The sequence below is a fragment of the Ramularia collo-cygni genome, assembly GCF_900074925.1.
Source record: "Ramularia collo-cygni strain URUG2 genome assembly, contig: RCC_scaffold02, whole genome shotgun sequence".
Taxonomy (NCBI): Eukaryota; Fungi; Ascomycota; class Dothideomycetes; order Mycosphaerellales; family Mycosphaerellaceae; genus Ramularia; species Ramularia collo-cygni.
Window position 1 is genome coordinate 20,607 of NW_019716256.1, and position 21,926 is coordinate 42,532.

General features: G+C 50.8%; 7 protein-coding genes; 4 read left to right on the forward strand and 3 right to left on the reverse strand.

Annotated features, from left to right (window-relative positions):
• Nucleotides 1-642: 642 nt before the first annotated feature.
• RCC_01536 (related to UVSB PI-3 kinase) lies at nt 643-7,855 on the reverse strand (the record flags this gene model as incomplete). XM_023766830.1 has 2 exons in its annotated part: nt 643-7,250; nt 7,303-7,855. The coding sequence occupies 2 exons, from the start codon at nt 7,853-7,855 to the stop codon at nt 643-645; spliced, it is 7,161 nt and encodes a 2,386-aa protein (XP_023622598.1).
• Nucleotides 7,856-8,100: 245 nt separating this feature from the next.
• Nucleotides 8,101-8,507, forward strand: RCC_01537 (probable cytochrome c oxidase-assembly factor cox-16, mitochondrial precursor; the record flags this gene model as incomplete). XM_023766831.1 has 2 exons in its annotated part: nt 8,101-8,367; nt 8,427-8,507. 2 exons carry the CDS (start codon nt 8,101-8,103, stop codon nt 8,505-8,507), a joined length of 348 nt encoding a protein of 115 aa, XP_023622599.1.
• Nucleotides 8,508-8,939: 432 nt separating this feature from the next.
• Nucleotides 8,940-11,327, reverse strand: RCC_01538 (probable 6-phosphofructokinase alpha subunit; the record flags this gene model as incomplete). Its single annotated transcript, XM_023766832.1, has 1 exon — nt 8,940-11,327. The coding sequence occupies one exon, from the start codon at nt 11,325-11,327 to the stop codon at nt 8,940-8,942; it is 2,388 nt and encodes a 795-aa protein (XP_023622600.1).
• An 881-nt stretch (nt 11,328-12,208) lies between these two features.
• Nucleotides 12,209-13,134, forward strand: RCC_01539 (uncharacterized protein; the record flags this gene model as incomplete). XM_023766833.1 has 3 exons in its annotated part: nt 12,209-12,476; nt 12,534-12,968; nt 13,025-13,134. 3 exons carry the CDS (start codon nt 12,209-12,211, stop codon nt 13,132-13,134), a joined length of 813 nt encoding a protein of 270 aa, XP_023622601.1.
• A 5,465-nt stretch (nt 13,135-18,599) lies between these two features.
• RCC_01540 (uncharacterized protein) lies at nt 18,600-19,316 on the forward strand (the record flags this gene model as incomplete). The annotated part of the gene is made up of 1 exon (XM_023766834.1): nt 18,600-19,316. The coding sequence occupies one exon, from the start codon at nt 18,600-18,602 to the stop codon at nt 19,314-19,316; it is 717 nt and encodes a 238-aa protein (XP_023622602.1).
• A 435-nt stretch (nt 19,317-19,751) lies between these two features.
• Nucleotides 19,752-20,413, reverse strand: RCC_01541 (probable vacuolar protein-sorting-associated protein 46; the record flags this gene model as incomplete). XM_023766835.1 has 2 exons in its annotated part: nt 19,752-20,318; nt 20,378-20,413. 2 exons carry the CDS (start codon nt 20,411-20,413, stop codon nt 19,752-19,754), a joined length of 603 nt encoding a protein of 200 aa, XP_023622603.1.
• A 508-nt stretch (nt 20,414-20,921) lies between these two features.
• On the forward strand, nt 20,922-21,725 carry RCC_01542 (uncharacterized protein; the record flags this gene model as incomplete). The annotated part of the gene is made up of 1 exon (XM_023766836.1): nt 20,922-21,725. One exon carries the CDS (start codon nt 20,922-20,924, stop codon nt 21,723-21,725), a length of 804 nt encoding a protein of 267 aa, XP_023622604.1.
• Nucleotides 21,726-21,926: the final 201 nt, after the last annotated feature.

Here is a 21,926-nt window from a genome sequence, read left to right on the forward strand (position 1 = left end):
AAACTCTGTGCCCCGACAATAAGGAGGCGTCTAGAACTCTGAGCACGAATCTTCGGCTTAATAGCCTATGACCTTATAGAAACTGCTCATGTAGTTGCTCTGTGATCATTCATGGTGAAACTTATGAAAGCAGCCGAGCCGCATTGTTAGAAGATACCTGGCTTCTGCCCTTCCAAGGACGGGACCCGCGTTGAAACCATGAAAGCCATGAGAACTGTTAGTATCGAGAGCACTGCCAAAACATTTGCGTTGATTCTTCGTGCAGCGGGAAACAAAGCAATGTGGAGCTTAACGAGCTGGTCAACTCTATGCTGCACTACTACGCCTCCTTGAGTTATACTATGCCTATCTTTAAAGATGTTAAACCCTTGGACATCAGGAAATTCATGTGGAACACAAGATCGCTCTACCCCAACCCTAACCCTGAGCGCCAGGCATTTCAAGAGGTCGCTTGATGCCATGTTCAACAACCAATCCAATCCCACAACGCTGGAGTCAAGAGTACTCAAGGTAGAACAGAAGCCATGATCCAATACAGTAGAAGCAATGGACTTCCGAGTCACAACGAGAGGGAACATCATGGCCGCTTTCTTGGAAAAAATTCAGGTCGTCATAATCAAATGCCCATCTACATGTACCTCCTCACAAAAACGAGCACCACCCAATATACATGCTCGCAAGCCTAAAATGACTAGTAGCCTCCTGGATCAAAGCATCAACATACCCCTCCGTACTCAACGGCACCGTTTCCCCTCTCAACAGCCCCTTCAACTTCGTTGCCACACTCTCGAGAATCTCAGCCGGAGTCTCGGGCACCCCAGCCGTGGATCGCTTCTTCTTGTTGCCCACAAAATCCGTTGTGGGATCGTAGAGAAAGGTCTCAAGGACCGTCATGAGAGTATCCTTCTCTTGCCGCAGCAGGCCAAGAGTCAATTCGGAGGACTTTCTGAAGGGCCCTTCGTAGCCGTAGGCGCCCATAGCATCGACCATGTTGTKCGTCAGGCGGAAGGGAACAAGTTCGGGTTTCTCAAACGTTAGACCTTTGTCGAACAGACAATTGAAGTCTACATGGAAGACTCCACCTGTTCCTTCTTCGAGGAGTATGTTCTCACCGTGACGATCGCCCAAGCCGAGGATATGCCCTGTCATGGACATCACGGCTGCGGTGCGGGCATAACGTACACGGGCATTGAACCAAATCTCTGGCTCGGGGTATGTCTCGGTGAACCATTCATGCAGTGAGGCGGGAAATTGGGAGAGAATCTTTTCTTCGAAGACGTGGGCGTTTGCTGGACTGGCGGAAGCGACGTCCAGGTCCTTTTTGATTTCGGTGTAATTGGGCCGGATGCCCTTGCGAGCGTAGAGGTTGAGAAGAATGTCGCGCATAGGTTTGATGCCTTCCACCCACTCGATAGTGCCGCTCTCCTCGCTGAGCGGGGTCACAGCGTACGTCTTGATGTATAGACGCCGCTTGCTGCTCTCGGTGTTCCTCTTCAGCGCTCGATTGATGATGCCGTTGAATTCCATCAAACGCTGATCTTTGCGAAGATCATCCTTCGGTTTGCAAAGTAAACCATACTGTTTGCCGTCTGACCCGCGGAGTGTAATCTTCTTCGGCCGCTGCAGCGAGTTAAGAACGAGTACATCGTCAGAGAACGACTGAATGGTGACCTTGTCCTGGGTGAACGCCTTGTGTTTCCGGATCGATTCGCTAGATGCCGTGGGAGGCGCAGAAGCAGTCAGCGTAGCCTCAACAGGCACAACAAGACTGCTCGGAGCAAGCTTCATGTTGAATCCGAGACCCTTCAAGCTGACATGAATCGCCCGCGCCTCCACTGGTTGCTCGCAAGCTTGAAGCAGGCCATCTGATAATCGCTGACCCTGATTGATCAATGTTCGCAAATCAACAGCCGTTGCGTCCGACTTTGACTTGTTTTTTGGATCCCTCAATTTGTTCAAGACTTCATTCCCGCGCTCCACACGCACCCGATCGGTGGCCTTGACAACCGAGAGCAAACTCCACAGAGCCTGACTGGGGTGGGCGGTGGTAATTCTGGTGAGGATGTTGCACAGCTGCTTCCACACCTCCGCATGTGGATGCGTGATACGAGAGATGAGCTGTGGCAGAGCATGATAAAAGACGTACGGAGGTACCCTCTCGAAGTACTTCTGAAGCTGCTTGTTGCAAGCCGCCAATGATTTTGCGCGCTTGTCAGCTATGGCCTGGTCTTCTCGTGTACCCCTGGCTAGAGCATCTGTCCCAAGCTCCAACCACAAGGTGATGACCCTCGGAATGGTCTCGTGCCAGTATTTGTTACCGAATGGAATCGATCTGAGCGAGTTGTCGACGACCAGCTTCGTTAATTCTCCAGTCATGAAAGATTGAGTTCGCTTTTCCTTTGGCAGAGCTTTCTGTGCATCGAGCAATTTGCTGTAGTGCTTGCCGAGGTAGTAATGCCCCTTCTCCCATCGCTGATGACGCCGGGATGCCAACTGGTATCTTTCAGTCATATCCTTGGTCTGGCTCTGTCCAGAAGCATCGAGCCACTTTGCGAGAAGTAATAAAGCTTTACCTGTGAGCACATTCTGGGCGTGGCCATTGATGGGTTCAGACGACAGGCTTGTGATGAGGCTGCCTCCGACACTGAATTCTGGGTCMAGATCTGCGGCATCAAAGATTTCGTTGTCTAAAGCAGCCTCCAGGGATTGAATTGCTTGTCGTTGGTGACCCTCGTGCCACAGGAGTCTTGCTTCCTCTAGCTTCGCACCGTGGTTCCCACAATCCGAAGCATTCAGCACGGCATTGTGGGCACAGCTCGTATTCTTCGATTTTCTTGCAAGCCGAGCTGTCGTGAGCCAAAGAGCTCCATATCGCGAGCGGGAAAAGACTTCTTCACCACGTAAGGCCATGACTGCACGACGAATACCAAGAAGGTACTGTTTGTCCTGCACGTATGAGCCAATGACGTTGAGCCGCTTGTCCAATGCTCTCAGCAGCTGAGACACTTGGTCGGGGCTCACACTCATCAAAGCATCCAACTCATACAATACATGCAGCTTGAAGACTTCGTTGTGACAGGCTTGAAGCGAATCCGTTCCGGCCATCGACAGGCCATCAGTGATTGACTTGCGCAGTGCGTGAAGCTCTTGTTGGAAGGAAGACTCTGCTTGGTTCGCAGCATGAAGCAGCAATCTCCCAACGCTGACATTGAAGTCTGGATTGACCACTTTACGATCCAGCTGAAGACGAGGCTCAAGTGTCTTCATCGTGCCGGTCATCCAGCATGCCTCGGCTGCCAGAGGTAGAAGAATCTGTGATGCCCCCRCTGCTTTCTCGCCGTCATCGTGATTGAGGTCCAAGAAACCGTTCGCATATCTCAGAAGCGAGGCGTATTGTCCAGTCTCACGGAAGCATTCCAAAACGTTGTGCTGCAATAGCGCATTGTCAGGCTGATCTGCTAGCTTGAGCTCGAACCAAGCCTGAGCCGCAGTCCAACGACCGGCCYTGGAATGATTAATTGCAAGTTGAAGTTCGGTCACGAATGGAAGGTGTGCAGCGATGCCTTCAAGTCCATCGGGCTCGTCGATTTGACTGTAGATGTCTTGTAGGGTTGCATATAGATCCTCGTCTGCTGTGGTGAGCGTCTTGTCTGGTATGACGTTCCGCTTCTGCCGGATGTGCTGGTCCMAGTAGAACAACGCACGAGAATAGGACCGGCACTCGACTGCTTGCTGGGCAACAGTCTTGGCAGGAATAGAGGCCAGGAAATTCTCAATCGTTTCAATCTGACCCATGGCCTTGTCCTCGTCGAACTCGTTCGGAGACATGCCGGTTTTGTATGCCGCTGTCCGGGTGTCCGAGAGGTTCTTCCGCTTTTCTCTCAGCCAGGTTGAAATGTAGTCCAAGACCGCAAATACATTCTCACTGCATAGCCGGACAGTTTCCTGTTGGGATTGTGATTGTGGTTCCGCTTTCAAAACGCTCAAAATCTCGTCCGTGATACCTTTGATCTCTGTCATAGTACCGCCAAGTACGACGTTCATAACGGCGTAGGGAAAGATGAACCTCGGGATTGCCAGATCCTGTCCGCGAAGGATCCGAGCAAGCAGAGGGAAGAAGGATTGGGCATTGTCTCCCTTGGCCTTGAACAGTAGATCAGTCGTGATGGATCGCAACCAGTGGCTGTGCGAATGTTCCACATCGAAGCTTGGATACTTTCGATTCGGCACAGTAAGTTCGCTGTTGCTTGTTATGAGATAGCGAGAGGTCAAAAGAGGCGTCAATGTCGCACGGACATGATCTGGTAAGGAATTCCATCGCTGAAGCGACTCGGGTGCCTGAGAGCCTCGCGGCCGTAAGTTGGTGGCATCGCCAAACTTACAAAATTTTAGCAGTTCTTGCATCGTGTATGCCAGGAAGCCTTGCTGTCGGGCATTGGTGACCGACTTGAATGCTTTGACAAGGACGTCTTCGAAAAGGGACACGATCCAATCTATGACTTCTTCCGGTGCTTCGAAGTTTGACAATACGAGCAGCGATCTCTTCTTCCTGGTGGCTTCGACGCGATTGGGATCAAGACAGCCAATGATGCCCAGGGCTCTTCCGCAAAGTTCAGCTGCTGCGGGCGCAGTGTTGCGGACAGTGACATCCAACAAAGCACAGACAAGCTCAGACACGACAATGGAAGGATGCTCGCTTGCAGCTGTATCGTGGATGAAGTCCTGGTTCGTCTCGAGAAAGATGACGAGTTCAGTCAAAGTCTGGAAGACCAGTGTATCGCCATCCACTCGGAGACGTCGAGCAAAAGATCTCGACTGACTCTCAACACTCTCCGAAGTTCTCAATCGCTCGAACTCAGCCGCAAACTTTGACAACAGCGGCACGCCATTGAGTGATGGCAATGTCATGATGTTCTCCTGCAGTATCGCGTTGTGTGCTTTCACCAGTCGGCCTAGCATTTCGTGCGTCTTCTGGTGGAGAGCAGGGGAGATGGCTGACCAGTGTCGTACGATTATGACGAATGTCTCATCCACGATGGTTGCGACATCCTCCTCATCGAGGACAGGAATCAAAGCAAGCCACGCATCAAATGCGACCTCTCGGGTGTCATCCTGCTCAAGAGCGGACTGTAAACAGGCTCTAATCTGGGGAAGCGCAGCAGATACGTGGCCTTTGGTGAGGTTGAACATCTCGATCATGCCGTTGAGACAGCGTATGCGTTCGGAAGTAGGCTCGGGAGCAAGGCCGATCTCAAGCATTGTGGAGAAGTGTGTAAGGATGCCGAGAAGGTGGTTCTCAAGAAAAGCCTCTAGTTCCTTCTTGGAGCTCTTCCGCCTCTGTCCAGGTGTGCGCTCGGAGATACTAGCCACTAATTGAAATGCTTGGTACGCCATGGGCTTTCTGCTCTCGTGTTCCTCGCCGCAATACTTCAACATCTCACAAGCGACTAGCACAGAGTCCAGCTTCACAAGACCAGCCATGTCGGTGTTTTGAAACTCGGGTGCAATTTCAGCTAGACATGCTAGCGCAGACTGCTCTGGGTCCGCCCAAGGTTGGACAAGCAGCAATGTGAGGATGGAAGCCAGATTGCTTCGTGGCTGCATGCATATATCTTTGGCGCTACTACCATTTGTCCGCGCTGCAGCGATTCTGTGAACGATGTCCTTTTTCTTGGTGAGAACGAGCGTTGGTAATGTCTCTCGCTGGGTATGCACAAGGAATGCGTTGACTCCCATTCCCAGAAGATCGCATAGTTGCTGCGTCTTTTGCGGCTTGACGCTGAGATCCTGGACGACCGAAACTGCGACTGAACGCCAGAAAGGTTGAAAGAGCTCCACTGTCCGCTTCGCTTTGGCGATTGCAATGGCTTCGATTTCAGAGAAAGCGTAGCCCACAACGAGAGGATTGGGGTGGCCCAAGTAATCCACCAGACGAAGAAGAGTAAGGTTCATTTCCGTGGGACTGGAAGCGATCGCAGCCTGACCCCATGCAGCAATCAAAGTCTCTTGCTCGCTCGCAACGTCTCGATCGGAAAGCTCGCGGAGGCGTGTCATTGCGCGCTTGCGATTTTCATCTCTGGTGTTATCTGGGAGATCATCGCGAAGAAAGCATGGGAGTAGATTGCCCGAGGCAATTCTCAACTCCCGTAGGGAACTGTTGAGTCCCATCATACAGTATCCGCCGAACTGGGAAGAGCTTAAAGACGTATACGCTGCGTCATCCGTCCGCTGTACCAGAGCCTTGACAGCAATAGCAGATAGCACTCGCGGCCCTGGGGTATTGCGCAAGTCCGACACTTCCAGCAACCTCGAAACCGTCGCTTGGGTTGTCTCAAAGTCATGAACAGCCAACTCGATCAAACACTTCCACGCGGCACACTGATCTTCATTGGAAAGCGATGCGTAGATGGAAGGAGCAACTTCTGGCATTGCTGAAATGTCAGCATCTTCCACACCAATCAAGRGCGAAGCTGTTTTCCGAAACAGGGCGTGGCGGCGGGACATTGGATCTTCTGTGATGACTTTCCGACGCTTTCGGCGTTGTGGTCGTGACGGGTGCACCTCACATGAACTCAATTCCTGAAACGCCATGGCGAGATCGCTGTCCGTCATGGCGCTGTTCTGTTCGAGGTCACGACGCAGCGCAGTGACGTGCTCCGGCGGATGATCTTGATGTCCAAACCGAGTATACCAAGTCGCGATGGCGATCTTGAGATCCTCATCAAGAGCTGGCCAAAGCTCAGCAGTGCCGAGGCATCGTATCGCTGGCATTAGCACATCYCTTGAATTGTCACTGTCATGTCTGAGGTGGTCCATAAGTGAGCGGGCCAGGAGCCTATGTGATGTCCGGCGCTTGTCTAGCAGTTTCTGCGAGTTTGAGGGTTTTGCGAGAGCGGCATCTCGCAGTAAGGCCGCCAAAAGCGACCAGCTGCGTGGTAGAAAAAGCATTTGCTCGACTGAAGACTCCCACAAATCTGCATCTTCGAGGGATGATTTCGATTTTACTGCTTGCCGCTGCAATCGGATGTACGCTTCTTGCTGCCATGTCTTGTTCAGTCCTCCCACCTGAGAAATGATCAAAGCAATGGCAAAGGCATGAGGCGTTTTGCTGACAGCAATGGTGTGGCCCCGAGGCATGGCAATGGAGTTCTCCGATTGAGGCCAAAGCTTGCCGACGCTCCTCGCAGGAGGCAAATCGATGGTGAAAGCTGCGTGAGGGAATGGCAGATCCTCGAGAGCAAAAAGAAGGTCTGTAAGAAAGAAATGAGTAAGACATCACTTACCATAGGTTTGTCCACGTACCATCAACGCATTCCTGAAGAACTTCTTGCAAGACTCGAGCCTGTGGCCAGAAGTTGACGGAATTGCGGAGGGCCGAAACAGCAGACTCGAGCACTCTTCTCACTGGTAAATTCTCGCACTTGGATTTGCCGCAGAAAGCTATGAGCAGACTGAGCAGGCTGAGCAGTAGTTGCGGTCCATCTGATGTGAGCTCCTCCAGCAAGACCTCCGGCTGACGTTTCACCGTGGCCTCAATGACGGACATGCTATCCACGGCCAGCGAAAGAAGGACATCATCATCTGCGAAAGGATTTCCTGTGGTGAGAGGGACCAGTCCAGCTTGCATTAACACACTGACCAGCTGCGCGTTGACTTTGACATCTGTCTCTTGGACCGTGGCTTGGTTGTAGAGGATGGCCTGCAAWTGCTCTCGGATATTGGGTGTTTTGTCTGAGGCCTGGTGGCTAGTGGCGGGACGAGTCTGATTCTGGACAATCTGAGCGGCGAGCGTGGATTGCGGAGCTACATGGCCGTTGCTGGGACCTCGATTGACGATTGCAGTACGTCGAGCCATGTTTCAGGCTGATGGGAGTGTCTTTCATCYCATGTCCAACTTTTGAGATGGAGAGCTCAAAGTGCCAGTGCAGTGTTGCCTGGGACGCGACTTTGATGCGGGCGGGCGCGACGCGGCGAGAACCTTATCTGGGAGATCAGCGACGGGGAAACCGAGAAATAGCCGACTGACATCTGCTCTATGCTAACGAGCGCCTCGCCTCGCCATCCTCGATTCACTCAATCAATCTTCGCCTCTTGCCAACCATGGGTGTCTTCCCCGCGAAGAAGTTCCGCTCGAGCACTTACAACTCTTCCATCCCTGCCAGATACCGCGCCCTCCTCGCCCGACATCCCTTTGCTCTCTTCGGCCTACCTTTCGTCGCGACCATGCTTCTGGGAAGCTTCTTCCTCACACCCGCCACCGCGCTGAGATATGAGCGCCACGATCGCAAAGTCAAACAGTTGTCCAAGGACGAGGAGCTGGGGATTGGGAAGGATAAGCGGAAGATTGATTTGGCGGAGGAGTATTATGTGAGTAATCATCTGGAAGCATTGATGGAGAGGTGAAGTAGACTGCTGACATGATGTAGAAATTGGCGGCCAAGGATTTGGATAGTTGGGAGCAGAAACGGGTGAAGAGATTACCTGGCGAGCATGATGGTGTGCTTTGAAGGATGGAGGCGATTTGACACTATACCCTTGATTACGACTGAACGAAGACATGCTTTTTGGAAGATATCAGCATTGGACAGATTGGGATCTCAGACAACCCTATACCGGAGCGTGGAGACTAGAAGGGAGACCAAAAGGTTCACCTCCAGGAGTGTATTCCGCCGCACGAAAGTTGCCGGATCAGTCTTCAGCTATACACGGCATGCACCGAAGAACTCGGCTTTGCTTGCCATGTAGAGCGGGACACATCTGAAGAGGCAGGTGGAGAGAAGATTTKGAGGACAATGCAGGTGGTATTTGGATATCTCTCGAAAAGCACACGATCTACAAGCAAGCAATCCACGCCTTCAACCCCCCACAACAGCCTTGAATTGTTTTGGCATCCCTCATCCCATCCCATTCCATGTCATTCATTGCATTCGATTTCACATTTAGTTCTCATTGGCGGCCTTGATCATTGGTGATCCCGGAATGGGCGTATTGCCTGGCATAGGTGTCCGACAAGCCTTTGGCCGTCCAGAAAGCGTGTCGACGACATCGACCAGCGCCATCCAGAACTCATCCTTGGGTCTCCGATCCTTMCAGTCGGTCTCCTCGCGCTCGATCTTCTCCATATCTCGGACCTTTACTCGCGCTCCTCGCATACCAATCACAGTGACGGACATCGGGTCGTCTGCGATTTGCTGCCTTGATTTGCCCGAGAAGCTCTCCAAGTGCTGCAATGACTTGATCCCGAAACGGACTGCTCGCACACGATCCATGGGGCTTGGTATGCCGCCTTGTTGTACATGACCAGGAACTGCGAATCGAGAGTCAAACTTGCCGTTGCTCTCTTCCTTGATGGCCTCGGCGATGAATTCGGTGGTGTAGACTTTGCTGGCCTTTTCATTCCTCAGGATGATCTTTCCGGACCGGTTGTGCCCGATGTCGCGCTCAAAGGATTCCTTCAAGAACTTGATGTCCTCAACAAGCATGTTGAGATGAATGCCCTCTTCGGGAGTATACACGGCCAAAGCGCCGATACAGAGTCCAGCGATGGTAGCAATATATCCCGAAGCACCACCCTGTGTCTCCACGACGAATACTCGCCGACGAGATGCCGAGGCAGACTGCTTGATTGAGTCACAGTAGTCAATCAGGGCGTTGAGGCAAGTGTCGGAGCCGATGGAGAACTCGGTTCCAGGGACGTTGTTGGAGATTGTAGCGGGAAGGACGACCATGGGGATCTTCAGAGATTCGTACTTTTCGCGTCCTTGTCGTAGCTCAGAGACGGCTGTGAAGGCTTCGAAGCCTCCGACAACATACAAGGCATCAATCTTGTACTTGTCAAAGCAGGCTGCAACTTTATCGAGGCCACACTTAGGGGACGACGGTAGGTCGCGGTTCGTGCCAATCTCGGAGCCACCCTTGGATCCCCAGTTCTCAGCATCCAGCCAGGACACTTCCCGAACCGATCCCAGCGGCTTGTCGTCGTGGTGGCGCACGAGACCGGGGAAGCCGTTGTGGAGCGCCACGGGTGTGTGGCCTTTGCTCAAACAGTACGCCACAGCTGCGCGTGTTGCTGCGTTCATACCACCTGCTGGTGCACCGACATGGATGATGCCAATCCGCATTCTCTTCTCCCGAGGAAGCAACATGGTGCCCCCCTCCGCAGCCGTCGTGATGTGGAATGCCTGGAGTAGCTCTTCAAACTCGGCGTCTCTGCCTCTCATCGCCTTCTCAAAGTCCTTCTTGCCAATGTCCTCGGCGACTTGCTGTGTCAACGCAATTGCCTCCATGAGATTCTTGCGAACAATCTTGTTCTCGAGGATGCATATCACCGGTGATGGGGTATCTGGAGTAGCGTCGAGGACAGCCTTAACGGCCTCGACACCCTGCAGAGCTGCCAACATACGATCGTAGGCGCAGGGAGGTCCACCGCGCTGCACGTGTCCCAATGTTGTCACTCTGGTGTCGAGTCCGACTTTGTTTGAGAGCAAGTCCTTGACCATGCCCGGCGAGATGTGTTTCAGGTTTCGATCGTGCGCACCTTCTGCCACGATGACGATGGTCTTCCGCTTCCCCATTGTACGGTGCTTCTTCACAATTGTGCACATTTCCTCCTCCCAGTTCTCTGATGGAGGCTGCTCGGGTGTGAAGACAAAGTCGGCTCCGCAGCTCACCGCAGAAGCCATTGCGAGCCATCCGCAGTGTCGTCCCATGACTTCAATGACAAAAGCCCGCTGGTGTGACAGTGCCGTGGCTTCGATATAGTCGATCATTTGACAGATGCGCTGGAGGGAGCTGTAACATCCAATGGTGGCATCCGTTCCGCTGAGATCATTGTCGATGGATCCAACTGTCCCGACGATGTTGAGATGACGATAAGGCTTAACGTCCGACTCTTTGCGCTTCCCACTCGACACGAGCTCATCCATGAGACTGGGCCATWCCTTGCTGAAGAGATTGGCTCCGGTGAGAGAGCCATCTCCACCACATACAATCAAAGCATCGATTCCTCGCTCGATCATGTTGTTCGCGGCTGTCAATCGACCTGCTCGCTCCTTGAATGCCATGCAGCGTGCTGTTCCAATCAGAGTTCCACCTTCCGAGCTCCAGCCTCGTACATCGTCCCATGACATCTGCTTGATCATGTCCCCGCCGTCGACGAGTCCTTGATATCCTTCGTAGACGGCGTATGGTACGCAGCCCTGATGGATCAGATATCGTACTGCAGCGCGTACAAACGGACTCATTCCGGGTGAATCTCCTCCCGATGTCATGATCGCAACACGCTTATTGCCGACGCCCCGGGGCGGGCTGAGCGTGATTTGCGCCATGGTTGTGTTGTGTAGGTGGTGTATCGTGGATGTAGGGAAGAGATAGAAGAAGCGGTGGAAGTCAGATGGGAGAGCTTCGTGTTTCTGCTGGTGAACCTTTTTTTTGAGAGCTCTCTCGCTTCGTACCTACGTCAACTCCTTCGGTGTCTTTTCGGTTGGTGGGGTTCGGCGGCGGGCCGATTGAGAAATGACGATGTTGCTTGAAGATTAGCGATTCCTGACGACACCTCCAGTCTTTCCTTCACTGCGACACTTGGATGGGGAATCCGAGCAGTTTTGTGGGTGCACGAGCGAACAGCGCAGCAACATCCTTATCGGAGGGGCTCAGGCCGATCCGGCCTCTTCCGAAAAGTCTATCCACGTCCCATGGCACGTGCAATGGAAACCTTATGGCAGGAGCAAGGCGGTGATGATGTTTCCATCTCTCGCCGATGAATTGGATGAAAAGGTTGGCTGAACGATTAATTCACCTTGCGATGCATGTCTGTGCATGTCTGTGCATGAATCGGAACGGATCGTGGGAATCCCGTCGACGGTCGGACACATCAGATCTCCCGCCTCTTCTGCTTCCTACTCCTCCATTCCACGGTTGATGGTTTTGGTTGCTCCGAGCACCGACGGACACCTCCTGCATGGCGGAAGATAGCGTCGACCTTACTACTTTATCCTTGAGAGATTGGACTGATTGCAAGTGCACAATCATGTAGGCTGCGGCTTGCGCCATTTAGATGAATCGTGTACGCGTGGCGGTCTCCAAAGATAGGTAGAGCAAAAGCATAGGTAAGCGTCACCGCATTGGTGCTTCCTGACACCGCAGTCAACAATTCAATCAACACAGCGGACGTGATTGGGATATCGATCTCCGACATCAACAACACGACATGGCAAAGCTGTGGTTTCTCATTCTTAGCACTTTCTTAATCTTTCAATCCCATCTCATCCACGCCGACTCATCAATGCGTCGCCCACGAGCTCTGGTGTACCGCGGTCCAGCAGCCTGTGAAGGATGTCCCGAATCCGTTGCCGCATTACTGCGATCCTCTCCCCAAAACTTCAAAGTCCGCTATGCGGGTCCCAAGGAAGCCATCCGCATCACCCCGGAGAACCTCAAGAAATTTGACCTGTATGCTCAGCCGGGAGGTGGAGATGGTATGCGGACGTCACGATCATACCTACATTTACGAGACTGACATTGCGAGGCGATAGATGTAGATGAGACGTTTGCACAGGTAGCGGCATATGCCCCAGCAATCCGCGACTTTGTCGCAAACGGCGGACGCTACTTTGGTATCTGTTTGGGTGCATTCTTCGGCGGACCCTCACCCGGCTATGGCCTCCTTCCCGAAGGTGCAGATGCAAAGTCCGAGATGCTACAGAAAGGCGCCCAAGTCACCAATGCGGATGATGCCGTCATTCAGATGGACTGGATGTGGGCTACTGGACCCAAAGCTGGTCAAGCAATAAAGAAACGATGGGTCTATTTCCAGGATGGCGCCGTGATTCTGAAATTTGTTCAAGGAAAGGACGCATTCGTGCTTGGGCGATATTCTAGTAACGGTGATGTTGCTGCCACGCTGAACAAGTTCGGTAGGGGCTGGGTCGGGCTGGTGGGACCTCATCCCGAGGCTGACCAAGATTGGTGTGAGTGTTTTCCTACTGAGGTGCTTGGGTCAGGAGCTACGCTGATGACTCCTTAGTTGATGATGAGGACTTGAGAGCCCCAGACGGTTTGTCTTTTGACATTGGCCATGACTTGATCGAGGCGATCATGTCAGGAGGTCCAATTCACCCTAAGGAGGGACTGTGAGGTCTGGAYATGATTAACTTGGAGAACCATCTCAGATTGCCAGACATGTCAATATCACGATCGTCCGACAGATCAAGAGTCTGTAGTTCCCCTCACACTGACCCTTATTCTGTCATCTCGACATAGGCTCTGTGTCTGTTGGCACAAATCTCTCCATTACCAGACTCGCTCGCTAAACCTTTCTCAAAGGGCGGATATTGTTGAAGAATCCTCAAATTGACAGCTGCGAAGATCGGATAGGCATACTGCCCACTCGATCCATATTCCGCAAGGTTATACATGTCAGCAGTGTGCTTGTTGGTTCGGTTAAGTTGGTTATTGGTAGCTAACCGGTTGGTTACCAATTGGTATGGTTAGCATCTTTTAGCCTGTTAGTTGTAGTTGGTATGGAGTAGGTTGGTTACCGGTAACTAACAGGGAACTGTTCCGATTAGCTCTATTGCCCTCGGAGGTCCGTAACCTTAATGTTCCGGTAAGGGCTAGAGTGAGTAATTAGCTGTATATAGCATTATTATTATTAATTCAATGCCGTTCGGTAGCTGGCTAGTTGTAAGTTAAGGCGTAACTAATATAGTTACTCTTAATCCGGATAATACACTATATAACTATGCTTCCCTACCTATACGTATTACTATCTAAGGAGCGCGGTATACACGCTACCTTACTATTACTAGCGTAAAGGACCTAAGAAAGCGAAAGAGCGCGATATAGTAATACGGTGAGTAGTTAGTAAAAGAGGCGGACGGCGTAAGTGCCTAGTACTACTATTACTACGAGCGTAAGGGCCGGAAGCAAACTCTACTAATTCTTAATAGTAATTAAGGGCCGCTCTACTACCTCTTAAGGGAGCATAGTATCGATAAGGAGGGTAAGAAGGTGTTAAAACCGGAGCGTAAGGCTAGTATTACTACTATAATGCTATCGCTAGTTACCGTTAAGAGCCTCGAGAGGTTTAAGAGCCTACTTGTTCGCTAGGTTATGTATTACTACATCTCTTTCCGCATGCTCGAAAACACGTACTTTCGCGCCCTCGTCTCTTTTATAAATAGTAGCCTCGGTAGCCTCTTACTACGCGCTGCTTCGATAATTCGATAGTAGGTATTAGATAAGTATAAGGCGCGAAAGGTCGTGTTATAGGTAGAGATACTAGATACGCTAAGCGACATCTATATGTCGTTTAATAGCTAGACGAGTCCGAATAGCTACTTAATCCTTAGCGTTAATGTACACTTTATCGATGCGAAAGGGAAGCGTAGGATAGAGCGACTAGCCTTTAGAAGGATCCGCGGCGAACATACTAGCGACAATATCGGTGCGAAGCTGCTTTAAGTAGTTAGAGAGTGGAACATTAGAGGGCGGATTAGATACTTTATCGCGGATAACGCTAGTAATAACGATCCGGCTATTAATTTCGTCCTTAGTACGCTCTATCTAAAGATAAGCGCTAAGTACCGTAAGGCGCGTAGGCTAAGGTGTCTTAGCCACATTATAAACCTTATTACGAAGGCGATGTTGCTCGGTAGGGGTAGTAGTAAAGCGATAAAGGATTTAGAGCGTAATATCGAAAAGGGCGCTTTCGAGAAAGTTAAGGAGTTCTAGCGTAACCGTAGAGCCGTTAGACGCCTACACAACATTATTAAATAGATTAGAGGGTCGACAAACCGGTTAGAGGCGTTTAAGAAGGTGTATTATAGTAGTGTAGAGGCGGTAATGTTTAATAATCTAAAGGTAAGTCTAAGAAAGTAGGTCTATACCGTTCCGGAGGTAACTCCGCTACTAACTCCGGTAAATCCGGAGTAATTCGTCCTTGCTTTCTTACTAACTTTTACTAACCTTGCTAATTACTACCACCCTTATAGCTTATCTAAGACAACTCTACGCGGTAGAACTCCTTCTACTATATGCTCGGAAGGGCATAGGACGTTAGAGAGCGAATTACCGAGTTCTATAGGCTCTATAGGACAAATAGAACTATCCGTAATAATGCACTAACACTAAACGATTAGGAACAGATTAACCGGCTTTACGACGCTCTACACGTGTTCGAGCTTATAATAATAAGCACTTAAGGCAACGAGAAGTACCTATACGACTAGTACCCTACCCTCTAATTTACGCTCGATTATACTAGTAAGTACTCCGTAGAGTTCCGAGAAGAAGCGCTATATAATAACAGCTTTAGCTACCTATTAGGCTACTATAAGTATGCATAGCAAAAAGCTAAGAAGTACTAGAAGCTAGCGGATAATATACTAATCCTATATGTAGCCGTTGCCCTTAATCCAACTCTTAAATACGGCTAGTTTAAGGACCTCTAGGGTGTAGGAAATAAGGAACAGTAGGGCTATATCGAACAGGTGCGGAGGTTAGTTAAGGACATATAGATAAACGACTACCGGCCGGCTCTAGTATTACTAACTGCTATTACCGTAACGCCGGTAGATAGTAAGGACCTCCGTGACCATTTATTTAGTTTTAAGCGTCGTAAAACAATAGCAACTATACGGCTTAATGCACTCGATAGCTACCTATCTATCGACTACGTACACGATACTAAAGAGGCTCCACTAAACGTTCTAAATTAGTAGTTTAAGAGACGACTCTTAGAGCTAGAACTAGCTAAGTTTGCCTTTAACACGCTAGCAATACTACTTATGTTAGATAAGCTAGAACGCTCGTTTTTAGACGGCCGTAATATAATTACCTACCGCCGGAACCGCCTTTAAGAGCAGATAATTAAAGCATGCAGTTGTTTAAAGAGCTAGTATAGTTTACTATAGTAGGATGCTTTTAATAAGGACGACGATAAGGTAATTAAGCAGTAGGATATTACTAAGAAAGCTGCTATTGCACAGAAGGAGGTTATAGAGCTCTTAGAGCAAGAGGAGTCGCTTTTTGTACACTAATTGCCTATTTAGGAAGCTGGTAACCATTGGTTAAGTTGGTATTCACTTCAGAAGCAGTTGGTTAGTATGGTTAGAGCCCTTCACTAACCGGTAACCAAACCAACAAGCTCACTGCATGTCAGCTTACGCGAGTCAGAGAGCTAGTAATGTTGTCCTTCGCCCTGAATGCTCAAGCATGCCAGGGGATGGTGAGTCACTGATATCGAAAACATGCAGTAGAGCCATCTACCACATTACTCCTTGATGCGAGAAAGCATATGAAATTCAAAGTGCTTTTCTGCGAGCGAAATAAACAGACCGGCTCCAATCTGGCATTAACATGAATGTGAGCGGGTCGGTGAGCACATACTTCTCATCATCCTAATCCGTGAGCAACGTACCGCCGATTCTAACCCTGACCGTCAGCACTGGGATATGGATGCAGATTGCAGTGCTGCGCTTTAATCCTTTCTCTTTGAGTCTCACGACGAATCATCGCATTTCGATGAGACATGACTGAGTATGAACTACCTGGGATTCGCCATCCAACCGTAGGAGACTATGCAAGCATAGGTTCGCAGTATAGTACACATCTACGATTGGTTCATCAAACAGGCAGCGTTTGGATTGTCTCATGAACCGATGTCAAGGCACATGAACATGTGAACATCTCCACGGAATCAGACTAGTTCGGACATCCTGACACACACGCAACGAGATCAAGTATCGTGGATTCTTCCATGCAACAACTGCGCAGTGATCTGGCGTTTCTTTTCTACTTCCGAATTCGAGAAGAAAGCTTTCAATCTTGAATCATTCGGCAATGTGCCTGCTGATAACTGCTGAGATCGCACTCAAATTATCAAGGCTCTCAAGATATACTGCTCCGAAGGAAACGAGGATCCCGACATGCCGGTTCCGAACGGCGTCGAATGTTACTTGGAGACTGCGCTGAGCGTGGCATTGCTTTAACGGAATCCATCCATGATCTTGATATCCTCTGGAATCCTGTTGCTGGGGCATCCCGGCGTGAGACGATTCCTTGACCCAGAATGAATTCCATAGATCTTGATTACGAGAAATGCTGGCAAAGGACTGTTTGAACTTCCATGAAACCATTTGTAGAAAGTCCGCCGAGGATCATGATGTCTTCACAGGCCTGGCTCATCGATATGAAGAGGCAATGTCTTACTCCTGAGGATGAAAAAGATTACACCGCTCTCAACTATCGTTTTGCGGGTTCTGCACGTCACACTATGGTTCTCGGAGAATTCCAGCAAGATGGTGCTTTGAATCAACCTAGAATACTTGCTCAAATACCAATGAAAAGAGACGCCGTATTTTTCGTCGTGGCCGTGGGCGAGCGCTATCTCTGAGGCGAGCACTACGTGCATTAATGCAGCGTACCCAGAGTTCAAGATGTATCCCCAGAAACTCCTCTTTGTACGAGGAAAAGGTCACTGCAGCGTCTGGCACGAAGAATTGAAAATTGCGAGCGAAGTTGACTGGAACATCGATCCAAGACCACCGGTCGTCTCTGCAAGTTTCCTGGATCTGGAATTTTCCGACTCTTGCTTTGCCAAACTACGACTCTGTCGCTCCTTGTACGATGCTGAGAATCCCAAGTCGACCGAATACTTTCCCATTTCATGCCTCTCAATGTACACTCGTCCTCACCAATTCAATCATAGGTGGTTTGGTAAAGCTTTGTCTAGACGAATTCAAGACCAAGTGTGATGTGTGCCAAGGCTTTCACGTGCGTCATCTTGCCATAGCTACTTTAGCGTCTGTCGCATGTCCCATACCACTCACCACAGCGTCCTATAATCTTCGACGCATTTCTTTCTTCAAATCACATTCAATCTCGCTCTTGCTTAAAGCCGCTTCGCCTTTCTCTATACCTACTCCTAAACCGACAGCGTCCGATTTGCCTTCATTATGTACCGGTCCACGGCAAAAAGAGGTCTCAGGGCCAGATAGAAAGCCTAGATGATAAGCACAACACGTCTCTTCTAAGTTTTCCACCTCGCTATTTTTATTACTAACATGATCAGGTACCCGGCCCTCGAACGCAGGTCATCGATAATTGTTTCGAACACAGCGAAGTCTTATTGCTTCTTGGGGATGGCAAGCTAAAACTCGAGAGGACATTACAACGAAGAATAGAGTGCAATTTGATGGATGTATTTTGCCTTTGATTACTGTCTCTTTTCGAGATGCAGCAAAGGTCACAACTAGAGTTCGCAACTGGAAGTGACATCTCTTTCAGTAGAGATGAAATGAATAGTGGAGTACATATTGCACGATGAAGCCTATTCTGATTGCCGACTCATTCACATTCTGACGGGATATCTGGACGATTRGCTGCGCGGGATACGTGTCATCCCGAAAAAAATATGCTTTGAGGACAAGTACAATAGGATTATCCCACCTCGACTTTTTTGCCCTCTTACCAACCCTTCTTCCTCACCTTCACAACCACAGTCCTTGACACCACAACCACCCACGACATTCCAACACAACAACAAAACTGTCTCTCTCTCTATATCAAACAAGATCACCTTCCCCGACTCCACCAACATGACATCCGCAACGCGCGCCCTCGCGGTCCCGGAGCTCCTCGAGATGATCCTCCTCCACCTTCCCGTCCGCAGCCTGATCCGCGCCCAACGCGTGTCCTCGGAATGGCACAACGGCATAACCTTCTCCAAGACGCTCCGCGCGCGCGTCGCATTCCTCTCTCCATGCCCCGAATCAGGAACGCTCTCTTCAGGAGAAAGCATCACGACATTCAACCCAACGATAATTCCCCCGCCAGACCGAGCATCCCTCAACACCGCCGTGAAACTCGCGCGCAAAAACAACATCCCAACATCCGCCTTCCCTCTAGGCATTCCCTTCACCATCTCCTCGCTACTCAGCCGTCCCAAAGGACCCTGGATGGATAGACTAATCTCCCAACCTCCCCCTCGCGAATCCATCACAATCACAACTCTCTGGACGAGCGATATCCGATTTTCCGAAGGAGGAGAAAATTCTACCTCAAGATTCCAGACTCTAGGTCCCTCCGCAACATGCCAAATCACTCTGACAGGAAACCTGTTGACTTGGGGGGAAGTTGGGCGGAGTTTGCGGGAAAGGATTGCGGAAGTGCAGGAACAGAATCGTGCGCTTTCGATGGTGAGGGGTAGATTCACGCGTTGGGAGCCTGCGAGAGTGGCGTGGGTGCGGTTGGATGGAGCGGTTAGAGATACGGAGGAGAGGGTTGTGCGGGAGATGGGGGCGGACTTGGCGTGAGAGAGACGGGATGGGTTCTTACTTGATGACGATTCATGAGAGATTAGATTGGCGAGAACTGCAGGATTCGCCCTGTCTTTGGGCGATCCAGAGCTGGTTCCCCATCATGCTAGTAGGACTCGGCGCTTTCATTGTGCACTGTACGGATGGAAGGAGCTTTTCGCTTCGAGAGCATGTAGGACATGCTGCTCGAGAATGTGCTTGCTGGGCAGTCAGATAACAGGGTTGGAGGGAGTCATTAAATCGCGATACGTACAAGACAGACAGAACTACCGGAATCGAGATGATTGTGAAGACAAGGTGAGATGATTTCTGGTAGGAAATAGGAAGGTCTGTCCCTTTGGTCGTCTGTTCGTCATGTCCATTCTTCGTAAGCCCATCTAGGATTCCCTCATCGTCTTCCATCTCCCAACACGTACAACAAGCCTACAAGCCTCAACTCCGCAGCGCCCGTAATCGCTCGCCCAGCTTATCCTCCCGATCCTCCTCCACCGCCGCCGGGGCCTGGATTCCCTTGGCGGGCGTGGCACCTGCCATTTCCTGCGACAATTCCACTCCGGCCTCATCGGCCACCTGATTCATCAAGCGATCCACATCCTCCTGCGGCGTGCCCGTCGCCGTCGCCGAACTCGTGGCATTCTCGTAATATCCCGTCGCGACATCCAGATCCTCGAATTGACTCTCGAATTTGTTCATCACGGCCGAAATCTTCTCGAGATCCATGCTCTTCATCGCCTGATCCATGCCCTTGACCACGTTGCCCATGCTACCCGTCACCTGCCGCATCGTAACGGCCGTCTGCACGCGCGAGGCCACGGCATCGATGCGCGACGCGAGCGTCAGGAGTTGCAGATTCTCATTCTTCTTGCGGATCGCGTTGCCGGCGTAGATTTTGGCAATGTCGGTGTGGTTGGCGGAAATGGCCTTTTTCAGCTTGGCCTTTTCCACCTGCTCATCTTTGCTGGCTTTGGCGGCTTGTCGGTTGAGTTGCTTGGCTGTGAACTGGGTGGAAGGTCAGTGTGAGGGGGAGATGGATGATTGAATGGGTGGGACATGCATACTTTGAGGTTGAACAGCGCCTTCTCCAGTCCCGACATGATGCAAGTGGTGATGTGGTGTCCTTAATAGGCGGACGCTGCAGATCTTCGAGTTATCTGGGCTGCTGCGCGATTGTGGAGGTACTTTACGAAGTAAGGTAGGTGGGGTGTGCTATCTATCGGCAGACGTCATGCGGCCCGAGCACGTGGGATCGGCAGGCCGGCCGGGATGCCGAGATTCACCAGATTGTCGGGACTTCACCTTGCCTTCCTCCTATATGTATTCCATTGGAATCAGAGTTTTCCTCGAGCCGGTGAGAACTACCTTATCACGAGTCCTAGAAGGTAGATATATCACCAGACTTGGGCTCATGGTAACATGTCGGCAATGATGGTGGCACAAAACCGGGAAGCCGTGGCAACCGGGAGGATCCAGGCGTCAGCTTTCAACAAACAGCCGCCTATCCATCCATCTATTCATCATTGGGTTGAGGTTGACTCTTGAAACCCTCACATCACTTTCTCTCCCATCTTTCACGTTCCACTGTCCTCCAACTCAACAAAAATCATGGCCTCCCAAACTTCAACCCCACCCTCCAACCCCACAACAACATCAAAATTACCCAACATCCACCTCCTCTGCATGCAAGCCTCTTCCGCTCAAGCGTTCCATACCGCAGTAGCAACTCACTTCCCCACCCTTTCCTCTCACACCACAATCACCCACCACGAGTGCAGTCTCAAATTCCTCCCCAAACACATAACCTTCACGGCCATCGTCTCCCCAGCAAACTCCTACGCCCGTCTAGATGGCGCCTTCGACGACGCCCTCGCCCGAGCCTACATGCCCAATAAAGAAGACTACGGCTGGATCACCCGCAAAGCCCAAGCAGTCGTCTACCGCGAACACAGAGGTTTCGCTCCCCCGGGAACCTGTACCATCATCCGACTCGACCACTCCCAACCGGGCGACGCCCCTTCCAAAAATCCCTGGAAATCCTCTTACCTACTCCTCTGCCCAACGATGAGAGTTCCCCAAAACGTCACCTGGGATCGAGAGGTCGTCTACGAATGCATCTGGTCTTTACTGTGTGCTGTAGATCGACATAATCGTGCCGTGCGGGGAAATTCATCATCATCATCATCATCATCGGGGATAGAGACGGAGATTACAAGTCTTCTCATGACTCCTCTGGCTACGGGCGTCGGGGGTGTTTCAGAGAAGCGATGGGCGGAACAGTGTGTGTTGGCTATGAAGCATTGGGTTGAAGCGGTGGAGCATCCAGAAGTGTGGGCGCAAACGGAATGGCGGGATGTCCGGGAGAAGAGAGATGGGGAGATTAAAGCTACTTGGAGAGGGGAGGGGAGGTGATGTGTTGCGAGGGTTGTCCTTTGAGAATGTCGAATCGTCATGTGTTCATGGATCAAAGCCATCAGGGATCAGACCATCTTGATGCAAAGGCCACGCATTATCTTTTGGAGAGGATTAAATCAGTCTCCATGTTCACAGGCCACTATCCGCAGAAAAGCATTCATCGACAGCGTTGAGTCTAAAGTGTAGGCTCTATTCTCT